We start from the raw sequence: 13597 nt of genomic DNA on the forward strand, positions 1-13597 counted from the left end.
AACAAATTCGAGGCTAACCTAGGATACAAGAGATACTGTCTCAAAAACTAAGAAGTGGGGGTGCTGGGTGGTACATGCCTTTAATCCCAGCACTCTGGAGACAGAGAAATCGTCAAAAAAGGAAGGAGGAGAGGAAGAGAAAGGAAGGAAGGAAAGAAAGGCAAAAGAAAGGAGGGGCTGAGGAGATAACTGAGTGGTTTAAGTGTTCACCATATATGAGGACCAACCAGAGTTCAGACACCCAGAAACTATGTAAATGCCAAATGGATGTGTAGCCTGCTGTAATTCCAGCTTTCTGGTGTAGGAGACAGAATTCTTAAAGCAAGCTGGCTATCAAGACTAAACTCATTTAACATAGAAACCCTGGATAAGGTGGGAGAATGATGGAAGATGATCCCAATATCAAATTCAAGCACAGGTACATGCACACATGTACCCCCACATGTGCTTGCACACATACACACACACACAAATATGTACACACGTGCATGAGCACACATACTATACTATGTTTTGCCAATTTGACATAAACTAGAGTTTTCTGGGAAATAGTATCAATTGAGGAATTGCCTCTATCAGACTAATCTGTAGGCAACTCTGCAGGGTATTTTCTTAATGACTGATACGGCAGTGCCCACTGAGGACAGTGACATGCCTTGGGCTGGTAGTCCTGCATTGTATACAAACAGCAGTTAAGCAACCCATGTGGAGCAAAGCTAGGAAGCAGCATTCCTCCATGGTCTCTGTTTCAGTTCCTGCTCTGGCTTCCTTCAATGACTGTGATCAGAATGTGTCAGCCAAATAAACTATTTCCTCTCATAACTTTGTGGTAATTGTGTTTATCACAGGACAGAAAGCAAACCAAGACATATGCACATACAAAAAGGGAAAAGGGAGGGATCGAATTCTGAAATAAGCATAACATACTAGAAGCTGGAATTGACATTGTAAAACATAATAATATGCTTTGGAAAAACATTCAAGAATAAAAGCAATTTCTGCTCACTTATAATGCACACGTTTGTGAAAAACTTTACAAATAAAATGGATTAATTAGGGAAAGTACTCAGAACCTATTCAACTTCATAGCCAAAGAAGTAGATAACTCTAATTGATACAAAAACTCATTTGTATGCAAAGAAAATATCATGGGATGATTTCGGCTGTCTCAGAGGATGCTTGAGACTGTACAATAGAATGAAACAGCTAACAAGTGCAGACCCCAGTAACAGAGGCCAGAGCTCTGTAAAAGCCAGACCCAAAATAGAAAAATAAATAAATAAATAAATAAATAAATAAATAAATAAATAAATAAATAAATGAATAAATAAATAAAGGAAAAGCTGCAGGTCTCCTGGGGGAGGGGTCCTGAGCTGAGAGCAAGTACATGCTAACTAATTTTCTTAAAACAAAGCTGGAAAGGTTCCAGTTTCCTTTGATGCAGAACTAAGAGATTTTTTTTCTAACTATGATTCAGCACTGAATAGCAGCAAGAATATTCAAATAATGTCTACAAAAATACTTAAACATTTTGCTAATGATTATTTTCAACTATTTAAGTTTGTAAAGGAAAAGAATAGTCATGAATAAGCAAAACTAATAACAATGATGGCAGGCTGAAAGCAAACATTTCCTTTTTGCTTTTCCTTTCTTTTTGCCCCTATTCTTCCATTTCTTTAAATTGGACATTCAGATGGTCATAGTTTTATGAGAGAAAAGAGTTTTATTTCATTTGTACCTCAAAGTGTTCACACAGACATTGCTATGGACCTTGGTCTATCTAAACTTCCTGTAAGAAGCTATCTGTATGCTGAATGATGATGCACACCTGTAATCCCGGTACTCAGAAGGCCACGGCGGGAGTATCAAAAGCCTAAACAGCCTGGGTTACATAACAAGATCATGACTAAAATGGAGGAAAATGCCTTACCGTACAACACACTTCCTTCCCTCTCAGAAGCATCTAATTATAACTAGTCCCACTCACAGATCAGACTGATGATGACTTTCTAGTGAACTAGATTGTCTATCTGATAGTCACAAGTTTTAAAAGTATGTATATTAAATTTTAAAATATTTCATAAAAATCTGATGTGTTCTTGATTTTATTTTTGGTTCCATATAGCACAAACAACATTTTCTGTTATTTCAGAAGAGTTACACAAGAAAGAAACAAGAAGTGATATTATGAAAAATGTCATGTATATAAATAGCACTGTTGAGTTCACAACGTTCTGTTACTCTGGGGACAACAGAGATAAGGACCTGACACACTCACAGGATCAAAATTAAGTGGATTGCAATATATATACTCATTCAAATAAAACTCCAAGATAGAAATAAATCTTGCTACTATTGCAGTTTCAAGTCTATTTCTTTTATTTAAATATTTTATCTACATGTATGTAGGTATGCCACGTGTGGGTGCTCTCAGAGACCAGAATAGGGTGTCAGATTCAGAACCACTGGAGCTAGAGTTACAGGTGGGTGTGGGAACCAGATTCGGACCCTCATGAAGAGCGGTGCTTTTAACACCGAGCCATTCCTCAACTCTGTTGTTTCATCTTAAAACCGAAAGTTAAATTAGATATCTCTTCCAATTCAAAATTCTAGTTTTGTTATTCTGCATATGTTGTAGATCAACCCAGGGCAATGTGTTGCTGAACAGCTGCCCTACTAGCTACAGGCCTAGCCTTTAAAACACCTTTTTTTCATTGCTCTAAGAATAGGGCAATTAAAATGTAGCTGTTCTCTTCTCACCCTATCACTGTTTACTTATAATTTGTTGAATTAGCAGACGAAAATAATGAAAGGGCTGGCTTGCTAATCTGTGGGTCTGCAGAGTAAAAGTGTAGGAATGCCTATCATCAGGCCTCACTAAATTTCAATATGAACACTAAAGCAAATTTGCTACGGTACTTACAGTAAAAGAAAAAGGGAAAAAGGAAGGAGGTGGAGGCAGAAGGTTTTAAAAGCCTTAGTGAAATTTCCAAATGGCAAAAGTGAGTCATTGAAAAAGCTCTAGGCATTCCCTGAAATAACCACTAAAATCTTTCACTGACTAGTCATAGGTAATGGTAGTCTTTATACTTTTTAGGATGAATTGTATGCCACCCTGGAAAAATGAAAAATGAACTGTCTGCATGCCAGAAAAGGCTCACAACCACCCATAACGAGATCTGATGTCCTTTTCTGGCATGCAGGCAGACACACAGGCAGAACACTGTATACTAAATAAATAAATCTTTTGGGGAAAAATAAAGTGGTACTCTCTCTCAAAGGGTGTCATTCCAGCACGCAGCCAGAAGACACTGTGTCGTTGCAGATGAAATTCTAAGAGTTTAAAGCAAAGTTACTTCTTTCCTCGTTAGAGAAAAAAATGCCTCTTTCAAAAGCTGACTTTCTACATGCCCAGAAATTAAATTCAACTCAGGAAAATAAAGTAGAATTGCCAGCAGTAGAAGAGAGAGGAGAGAAAAGCTGGTAGAAGGAGCGAGGGAAACGACGAGCGAGTGTAATGATGTGCACATTTGTAAAAACGTCTTATGAAACCTACTTTGGGTTCATTAATTAGAAAAAAATTAATACAAATATTTTCTTTATTCTTTTAACCCAGAATGGCCTTAAACTCAATCTACCTGCATTAATCTTGTCAACACTAGGAATAGGCATATGTTACCATGCTGGTTTCAGGGGTGTGTGTGTGTGTGCGTGTGTGTGTGCATGTGTACTAGGTACTGAAGATGAAACCTGGAGCCTTCAAACGCTGGGCGAGCAGTCTACTCCTCAGCAACACCTTCAGTTCCTTGTTTTGTTTTGTCTTGTTACCATGTGAGACAAGGTCTCAAGGAACCCAGACAGACTAATCTTCAATTCATATATCCCAGGCTGGTCTCAAACTTGAGATGTAGCTAAGGATGACTCTAAACTGAACCTCCTGCCTCTACCTTCAAATGATGGGATCACAGGCATGAGCCACCACAACAGGTTTTACGACTAGGATTACAGTGATATGCCGTCTTGTCCAGCTATCTAAGTAAATGCTTTAAATTTTTCATTCTACATATGAAAAGTAACAATCTATTGTAATCCTTTGTCCTGTCACAAAGTAACTGTGATCCCAGAGCTACTCTTGGGCTTCAGAATGTCTCTAGATGCACAAGGAACTTACACTGAATAACAACATAAACCTTTGTTGTTGTTGTTGTTGTCTTCATAAATCCTACCTTAATTTTAAGTTAATTTTGAGTTGGGGGAGCCAGATGTATGCATGTTGTGTGCAGGTGTGTGCTCCTGCCTGTACTTCCAAAGGCCAGAATCAACAATGGGTACCTGCCTCTATCAATTTCTTCTATATTTTTTGGGAGAGGGGCTCTCACTGAACCTGGAACCCTCCATTTTGCCTAGGCTGGTGGCCACCTCCTGTCCTCTCCCCAGCTCCGAGCACTAGGGCCACAGGCACAAGCGCACACCGAGCTCGGGTGTTTAAATCCAGACTCAGGCCTTCGTGCTTGCACTGTGAACACTCTGTCCACTGAGTAGTCTACCCATCCCCAAACTACAAATCTTTATAGCTCACTTAAAATTCTATTTCTAAAATGTTTTAAAATGTAAACTTACCTCATCTGAAGACTCAGCCTGTCCCAGTGCTCCCGGAGCACCTGCGAGACCTTTGGGTGGAAGAAAAAGAGGTCGGCCATCTTGAAAATTATTCTGAGATATGAAAATGTCAGAACTTTCTATGAGGGAAAACACCACATTCTAAACATTACCTTGGCAGGGTTCAAGGATAACTTTAAAGTGTTATCTAAGAGGCTGGAACTTGAATAGAAAAATCCCAGTGAAATCCTAAATTTAACAACTACAGGTGGTACTTCCAAAGGAGCTTGCTTTTCAGGTCTGAGCCACGACTGCTAACACTAAGCTGGTAACGACTAAGTAGCAACTACTGCACTTCTCTCACACATCAGAGCCACAGCGCTAAACACTCAACAACTCGCATTTAAGGAAAGCAAAAAAGTAAAGATTCTTCATGGTCTGGATATTCCACCACCCCTTCAGCAGAAAGGAAAGGCCAATCAATTATTTCTTGATTCTAATATAAAGAATGATACTGTTAAAGCTCAAAATAAATTTGTTCAATCGTGAGGAAAGTTTGAGGAACTTTCTGTTTTAATAAAATAATGTCGCTACGGTTCAAATTAAATATTTAGACATACCTTGAACTAACAGAGCGCTAGCACCAGCAGACGGCTCCTGCACCCCATATACAAGCTTGTCCTCAGGATATGTGAGTCCAGAGCTCTTCAAAGCTACGAGGTACTTCTCATGACTTTTCTTTGCACAAGCATTTTCTCCAAGACCTAATATTTAAAATAAAGTTAGAGTCAGAAGAAAATAATCCACTCAAAATCTAAATAGTCATCCTGTGAATACACATGAGTAAATATTTTAATGGAAGAGAAAACTACAATAAACATAAAATTTGTTTCATATAATATTTTGTGCTTATGCGTGGCATTGACAATTCCAAATGAGCAACAGTTTATAACAGGAATGAAATACTGTTATAAATTAGTGGTAAAGAAAGGCAAAAGAAAATGCTACAATGACAATTGCTAAGCAGACTTCTGCAGGTGACCTGAGCATCTGTGGCGTTAGGACACCAACCATGCAAGACTTATCCAGAGAAGAGTGCTCAGAAAGGCTTTCCTGAGGAGATAAAGCTTCAGTAGAAATTTTCAAATATTGCAAATAAAATTACATTTGAGGGCTGGAGAGATGGCTCAGTGGTTAAGAGCATTGCCTGCCCTTCCAAAGGTCCTGAGTTCAATTCCCAGCAACCACATGGTGGCTCACAGCCATCTGTAATGAGGTCTGGTGCCCTCTTCTGGCCTGCAGACATACACACAGACAGAATATTATATACATAATAAATAAATAAATAAATATTAAAAAAAAATTACATTTGATTCTTATTTTTTCCAATCTTACCACATTTAAGAAACTAAAAGTATAATTTATAGCCAGACAGTAGCACATGCCTTTAATCCCAGAACTTGGGAGGCAGAGGTAGGCAGATCTCTGATTTTGAGGCCGGCCGGGACTACAAAGTTAGTTCCAGGATAGCCAAGGCTACAAAAAGAAACTCTGTCTTGAAAAATGAAAAACAAAAAAGAAACCCTACATCAAAGAAGGAAGGAAGGAAAAGTATAAATTATATTGAAGCACCACTGAACAATTTCTCTCCACAAGTATGAAAACATTTAGGTTCCACAGTTAATCTTAGAACTTTCATTCAGGCATTTCAATCTACTAATTATTGCTGTTTTACTTCTTGTTTTTTTTTTTAATATATTGTGGAAAATGAAAAAATAGTGAAAGAAATGAGTAGTAATTCAGAGACTTAAGGAAAACTTATTCCCTATATAAAAGTCTAATTCCATGGCATTTGCCAACTCTTAGGTGGTTTGTGTCTTACTTGAGCTCTGAACACTGCTTACTATGTAATCACACAGGAGTTCAGTGTGTTGAACTTAAAGCCTAGTTCTCCAACTGTGGTTCTGGGGGATCTGATGACCTCCACAGATGCCAGACATGCAAGTGGTTCACATACACACATGCATGTGAAATACTCACACATATAAAGTAAGTAAATCTAAAAAGGAAAAAACAAAAACAAAAAAAGGCCTAGGGTAGTATCACAGTGAATATTCACTGGTTCTCCAAAACTCTGCCCATCACTCCTTGGTATTCTGCCCCCAAAATTCCAGTTTCCACCAGCTTCAGCAGACCAATATGATGATCGATTTGTGCATCTTTTTAACTCAGCAGGACCACCATGATCTGCTTCAGGGCCATCGTGTACAGTCAGGAAGTCTCCCAGAACAATCATGAGACTCACACTATTCCTTTTCCCAAGAGTCTACAGTGTGTACTACCTTTTTTGCTATACTTTCAAAAGTTGCCTCGTCTTTTGTCCTGTTGCATGTTACTTATGACAAACACTAGAACATCTTCCTGGGATCTAACCCCTTTACCACCCAATTCCATGACCCTCTAGCTCATGACTTCTGCTGTGAGATTTTACTTAGAATAAACATTGCCTTCTTAGTGAGGTATTAGCATGTCCCCTCCCCAACAACAAGGAACTGATATTCTAGTCTGGTGAGATGGCTCAGCAGGTAAAGGCGCTGTCAGCGACCAGCAACCTGAGCTGAACTCTCTCAAGTGTCATCAGACCTAATGAAGACACTGGTTGAGAAGTCTTTAAAAGGCCACGTAATTTTTCTGAAGTTCAGTTTGTTCATCTATAAGTTTCCTTAATAATTTCAAGCTTTAGAAGTCTATGAAAAATATTAACTTCACTTTTAAATTCTAAAAGATGCTACTTTTTATTACAACAAATAAGTAGGTTGTAAACTTCTCCTACCGTTTCACTTACCAGAAGTCAGATCTTTGTAGTTTTGCTGGTTTGTTAACACCTGAGTAAGAACAGACCTCATTGCTCCTCCCATTTTAGTCAGGTCTTCTAAAAAGGAAATTTGAGGCTCCAAAAGCTGCAGGACTTTGTTAAGATCTTTTTCTGACGGCACATCAGCTGCTAAAAAGAAAGAGTTTTTTATGACACATATGTTATATATGTGTATGTATATATATTTACATAATTATATAATTAAGAATAATTTAAAAAGCTGGACCATGGTGGCACATGCCTTTAATCCCAACACTCAGGAGGCAGGAGGCAGGCGGATCTCTGTGAGTTTGAGGCCATCCTGGTCTATAAGAGTTAGTTCCAGAACGGGTTCCAAAGTTCCCAGTGACTTACATGGGAACACAGGAGATGTAGAACTGATATTGCTTTAGTTTCCAGGGGCTCTGACATCTAATAGACATTTTAGGGGTAGAGAAAAAGAACCCGGGCTGGAAAGATGGCTCAGCGGTTAAGTGCATTGCTTGCTCTTCCAAAGGTCCTGTGTTCAATCCCCAGCAACCACATGGTGGCTCACAACCATCCGTAACGAGATCTGGTGCCCTCTTCTGTCCTGCAGGTATACATGCAAGCAGAATACTGAGAATACTGTATACGTAATAAATAAATAAATCTTTTTAAAAAAAAAAAAAAGAACCCAGGGGCTGGAGAGATGGCTTGGTGGTTAAGAGCACTGCCTGCTCTTCCAAAGGTCCTGAGTTCAATTCCCAGCAACTACACGGTGACTCACAACCATCTGTAATGAGATCTGGTGCCCTCTTCTGGCCTGCAGGCATATATGCAGACAGACTACTGAGAATACTGTATACATAATAAATAAATAAATCTTTAAAAAAAAAGAAAGAAAAGAAAAAGAATCTAAAGCAACTATGAATCCATAAGACGTCTGTGAATCCAAGAGTTTCTATTATCTTGAATTTATAGTGTGGTCACAAACAAACACAGCTTTTGGGGTTTTGTTTAGGTTTTTGGGAGGGTTTTTTTTCTTTTCTTTTTCTTTTTTTGATTGTTTGTCTAAGAAATTAATGTTAAACAAGAGAAGAAAACTTAATGAATGTATGTTCATGAAACTCATCCTTAGATAAAAATGCTTCCGCTAGTTTCTTCATATTTTCAGATTAAAACAAAACAAAACAAAAAGGGGCTGGGCGGTGGTTGCACATGCCTTTAATCCCAGCAATTGGGAGGCAGAGCCAGGCGGATCTAGCTCCATCAGTTAAAGGCCAGCATGGTCTACAGAGCTAGTTCCAGGACAGCTAGGGCTGTTACACAGAGAAACCCTGTCTCCAAAAAAAAAAAAAAAAAAAAAAAAAAAAAAAAAAAAAAAAAAAAAAAAAAAAGAGAATAATAATGAAGTAAAAAGCCAGGTGTGGTAGCACACACCTTTAGTCCCAACACTCTGAAGGCAGAGGCAGGTAATCTCTGAGTTCAAGACCAGCCTGGTCTACACAGAGAGCCAGGTGAGCCAGACTACATAGTGAGACCTAGTCTCTAAATAAATAAATAAATCAGATAACAGTAGCGTATAACTATCATGGATATACGCTGTACTTGAGGTACCTACCTTTTTAACACTGAATGTCACCGAAGGAAAAGTAAGATGCTTCTGTGTGAATATTCTTTAAAGTAATTGTAAATTTTAAAATTCTCACAAAATAAATATTTTTTAAAAATAGAATGCCTGTGATACAAAATGCAAATTTCCAAAAAGCTTAGCAAGTTCACGAGAAATAATGCAGAAAACAACTTTGAAAATAGTTTGTCTAGCATCTGCAGGTTCCTCACTCTGAAGAGATAGCAGTCTGGGACTAAATCAAAGCAATATTTTTCTGTATTTTAAGATACATATTCTGAGAAAAGTACTTCAAAAATAATTCTACGTTGTTGCTTAAAACACAATTAAGGGAGTGTAATGGCTTGCTCACAACAGAGATGCTCAGGAATGGTAAGGAGATTATAGAATGCCATGGTGATGTACACCTGCGATCCCAGCCCCCAGGAGACAGCAGTAAAGGAGAACCACAAATCTGAGGTCACTCTACACAGTGAGCTTCCAGTCAGACAGAAATACAGAGCAAGATCCACCTCAAAAAAGTAAAAATAAAATAAAAATAAACAGATCTACTATTCCTATTTAAGAATAAGGCTAGGCCGGGCGGTGGTGGCGCACGCCTTTAATCCCAGCACTTGGGAGGCAGAGGCAGGCGGATCTCTGTGAGTTCGAGACCAGCCTGGTCTACAGAGCTAGTTCCAGGACAGGCTCCACAGCCACAGAGAAACCCTGTCTCGAAAAACCAAAAAAAAAAAAAAAAAAAAAAAGAATAAGGCTAGAAGACAGAAATGTATGCCATATCCTCACTTCAAACTGAATATAAGATTTACAGATTAAATTGTTTAAAACATAGAAAAATAATATAGAAAGTGGTACCACAGGATAAAAAGTCACTATCGTTAGAACTGCAGAAGACATTATAAAAAGCTAATAAATTTTTTCTATCCACTATCATCTCTAATTCATGATGTCTTACAACGAACTCTAATATGTGCCTAAATCAACCATTTAAAGCACATTACTCAAGATTATGACAAAATCTTAATACAGCAAGTGTAAGTTGAGTGTTTTTCCTCTTTTTAAGCACTAACTTAATGCACACTTAGCACTGATACAGTAATATGAAAGCAAACAATTTCAGTCTATCATAAGTTGTTATAGAAAATATCTCAGGGAGGAAAACAATGGCAATTTATTATCTAAAAATTTATCAAATTCAAACTATATAATTTTGCTCAATCATAATATAATTGCAAATCACTATTTAGAGGCAAAAGTACCAAACTATGCCTCCTATAATGTATCTATAAAGTTGTACATACCATTATTTTTCTATTTTTCATAGTCATTACTTTAAAAATGTTAAGCAAAGGAGCATAAGGCACAGCAGAAGACAGTGCAGAAAGGGGCAAAAAAGGTTATTTACAATAAAATATAATGTATAAAAATGCCATCATGAAGCCCTTTATTTTATATACTATATTTAATTTTTTTTTTTTTTTTTGGTTTTTCGAGACAGGGTTTCTCTGTGGCTTTGGAGCCTGTCCTGGAACTAGCTCTGTAGACCAGGCTGGTCTCGAACTCACAGAGATCCGCCTGCCTCTGCCTCCCGAGTGCTGGGATTAAAGGCGTGCGCATCGCCCGGCTTATATTTAATTTTTTTTAAGTATTGAAAACGTTTAAATAAATCTGGACAGTGGTGGTGCACATCTTTAATCCTAACACTCGGGAGGTGGAGGCAGATAAATTTCTGAGTTTGAGGCCAGTATGATCTATAGAACAAGCTCCAGTATAGTCAGGGTGGTTACATGGGAGAAACCTGTCTCAAAAAAGCAGCAACAAAATATTAAAAACGATTCTATCTTGAGCTGAAGAAATGGCTCAGTGGTTCAAAGCATGTGCCGCTCCTACAGAGGACCTGAGTTCGATTCTCAGCATCCACATCTGAAGGCTTACAATTGCCTAAAACTTAAGCTTTAAGAGATCTGACACCTCCGGCCTCCCTAGGCACCTGCACTCACATGCACTAAAACACACAATGACCACACACACAAATACACACATTGTTAAAAATATAAAATATAAATATAAAATTTTAATCGCTTTATATTTTCACTTTATTATTAGTGCTAAAATTCTATGATGTGATCATTTAAGAGTATTTCAATGAACATATTAAAACATACCTGGTTCATTATAGCCTTCTCTTAAGTACTGAATAAGACAAAAAATAAATCTTGGAAGAACAAATTCAGACATCATCAATAAGTCTTTGGGGACACAGGGAATATTTGAACTTGATTTAATCTGATGTCTTCTGCAAAACCTGTAATGAGGAAAAAAGGAACTGAGAAAAAGGGAAAAATAATAACAATGTCTAGCCAGGCAAAATTCTTACTTCTATTTATAATATTAATAAAAAATACAAGCAAATATTAAAGCCAGAATAATCCTTCTTTGTGATTTTTAAAGCACCAAGCTAAACGAATACAGCTTTAGTAGGCCTTTAAATTAAAAGTGGCACCCATAGAGACTCTTTCTGAGAAAGACCATAACAGCCATTTCCCAAACAGAACACAAAAAGAAAATCACCATAGTTTTACATTTCTGACTGTAATATATTACTTCCAAGAGCTATTTCATTATTTCTATCCTTTATAAACCTGTAAGTATGCACTCAGGAGGCAGAGGCAGACGGATCTCTTTGAGTTCGAGGCCAGCCTGGTCTACAAAGTGAGTTCCAGGACAGCCAGGGCTGTTACACAGAGAAATCCTGCCTCAAAAGTCATAAAGTAAAAAAATATATATAAACCTGTAAGCACAACTTGGTAGTTATCTGAAGTATTTACATTTTCCATTCCTACCTCAATGAATTAGTCAGTGATATAAGTAATTGAAGTTTATTTTAAAAGTTTATACATTCAACCATATATACTCTAGTTAATCTCCATTATTGGAAAAAATGACTAGTACATTGAGCAACAAAGACAAATATTCACAATCCAAATCATCACAAATAAGTTAGTTTGCTATCAAACATAAAATTACTAATTAAACATATAAAATGTCTAAAAATAAACTTAATAGGAATAATACAAAAGCTATTTTGGCTTTAAAAAAGAAAAGCAAAGATTAATGATCTGAATACAAAACAGCACTCTTAAGTAGAAGAATGATTTTATTTCATAAAACACAGAAATTCTTCTACACTTAAATGTCATTAAATTTAAAGTGCAATGGAATCAATCAAAACTAATTCTATCATGTGAAAGAGTCGATGTGTGAAAAGTGACAGTAACATTTGCAAGAAATAATGACAACAAGCTGATCTATAAAACACAGTACAAACTATTTTAACCAAAATTCTATGGTAATTTAATAACATAGACTACAACTGAGTCTAGGATAAGGATATGCAAATTCATGGGTTTAACATACGACTAACACAGCATAACAACCCAATATGGTGAAAAGACTTAAAAGATTTTTGTTTGGTTGGTTATTGGTTTTGTTTTGCTTTTCAAGACAGGGTTTTACTGTGTAGCCCTGGCTGTCCTGGACTTCACTCTATAGACCAAGCTAGCCTCGAACTCACAGAGATCCACCTGCCTCTGTCTCCTAAGCGCTGGGATTAAAGGCGTGCACCACCACCACGCAGCTGACTTATAAGATTCTTATATCAAAGCCAGGCGGTGGTGGCGCACGCCTTTAATCCCAGCACTCGGGAGGCAGAGGCAGGTGGATCTCTGTGAGTTCGAGACCAGTCTGGTCTACAAGAGCTAGTTCCAGGACAGGCTCCAAAACCACAGAGAAACCCTGTCTCGAAAAACCAAAAAGAAAAAAAGATTCTTATATCAACTGTGTGTGTGTACACAAGAGCACAGGTGCCCGCAGAAGCCAAAGGCATCAGATCCCCTGAGGCTTGAGTTGCAGCAGTTTGTGAGCATCCAATGTAGGTGCTAAGAACCAAACTGGCATCCTTTGCAAAAACAAGGTAAACTCTTAGCTGTTGAGCTCTCTCTACCCCATGTAATAAACTCTTTTAGGTCAAAACTGATTATTAAACACAGAAAATAAATTCTACCCCTACCTTAAACAACACAAAGTATATACCATTAACATTAAAAATTATATACAAAAAATCTGAAATAAAATAATATTCTTCATTATCTTGGAGTATAGAAAGCCTGTCTGGTAAGATTTAGCTTCTATACAGAGTAACTGGAAAAATACAATATGTAAAGCAGATAATTACTATAATTAGAAACTCTTTAAAATGGAAAAAAGAAAACAATAGCAAAATCAGGACATGATATCAAAATTAGCAAAAGAAGTACTTTTTAGTAAATATATGAAAAGATGCTCTGGTTCTCTAACAAAGTAATTTTCAAACAAAAAAAACAGTAATGTGAAAATTATTTTGCAGTATCTGTAGATTTTGTTATGCTCTAATAATCCTCTCTCTGTCTCCCTCTCTTTCCCTCCTCCCCTCTCCTTCTTGCCCTCTCCCCCTCTCCCTCCCTCTCCCCCCTCTCAGTCTGTCTCTCCCCCTC

At 37.4% G+C, this 13597-nt stretch overlaps 1 protein-coding gene across 6 annotated transcripts in view; it reads right to left on the bottom strand.

Moving 5' to 3' along the window:
• The window catches only part of Ubr3 (ubiquitin protein ligase E3 component n-recognin 3), a 135754-nt gene that overhangs the window by 102602 nt on the left and 19555 nt on the right, over nucleotides 1-13597 (bottom strand). For 4 of the 6 annotated variants that reach the window (XM_057754676.1, XM_057754675.1, XM_057754674.1 and 1 more), the window contains exons 2-5: nucleotides 11231-11370; nucleotides 7445-7603; nucleotides 5220-5363; nucleotides 4621-4670 (exon numbers count right to left, since the gene is read on the bottom strand). In XM_057754676.1, coding sequence (XP_057610659.1) covers nucleotides 4621-4670; nucleotides 5220-5363; nucleotides 7445-7603; nucleotides 11231-11370 — 493 coding nt within the window. The remainder of the gene's footprint in view (nucleotides 1-4620; nucleotides 4671-5219; nucleotides 5364-7444; nucleotides 7604-11230; nucleotides 11371-13597) is intronic. The other 2 variants (XM_057754673.1, XM_057754677.1) reach the window with 1 other exon arrangement.

This window comes from Chionomys nivalis, chromosome 22, assembly GCF_950005125.1.
Source record: "Chionomys nivalis chromosome 22, mChiNiv1.1, whole genome shotgun sequence".
NCBI lineage: Eukaryota > Metazoa > Chordata > Mammalia > Rodentia > Cricetidae > Chionomys > Chionomys nivalis.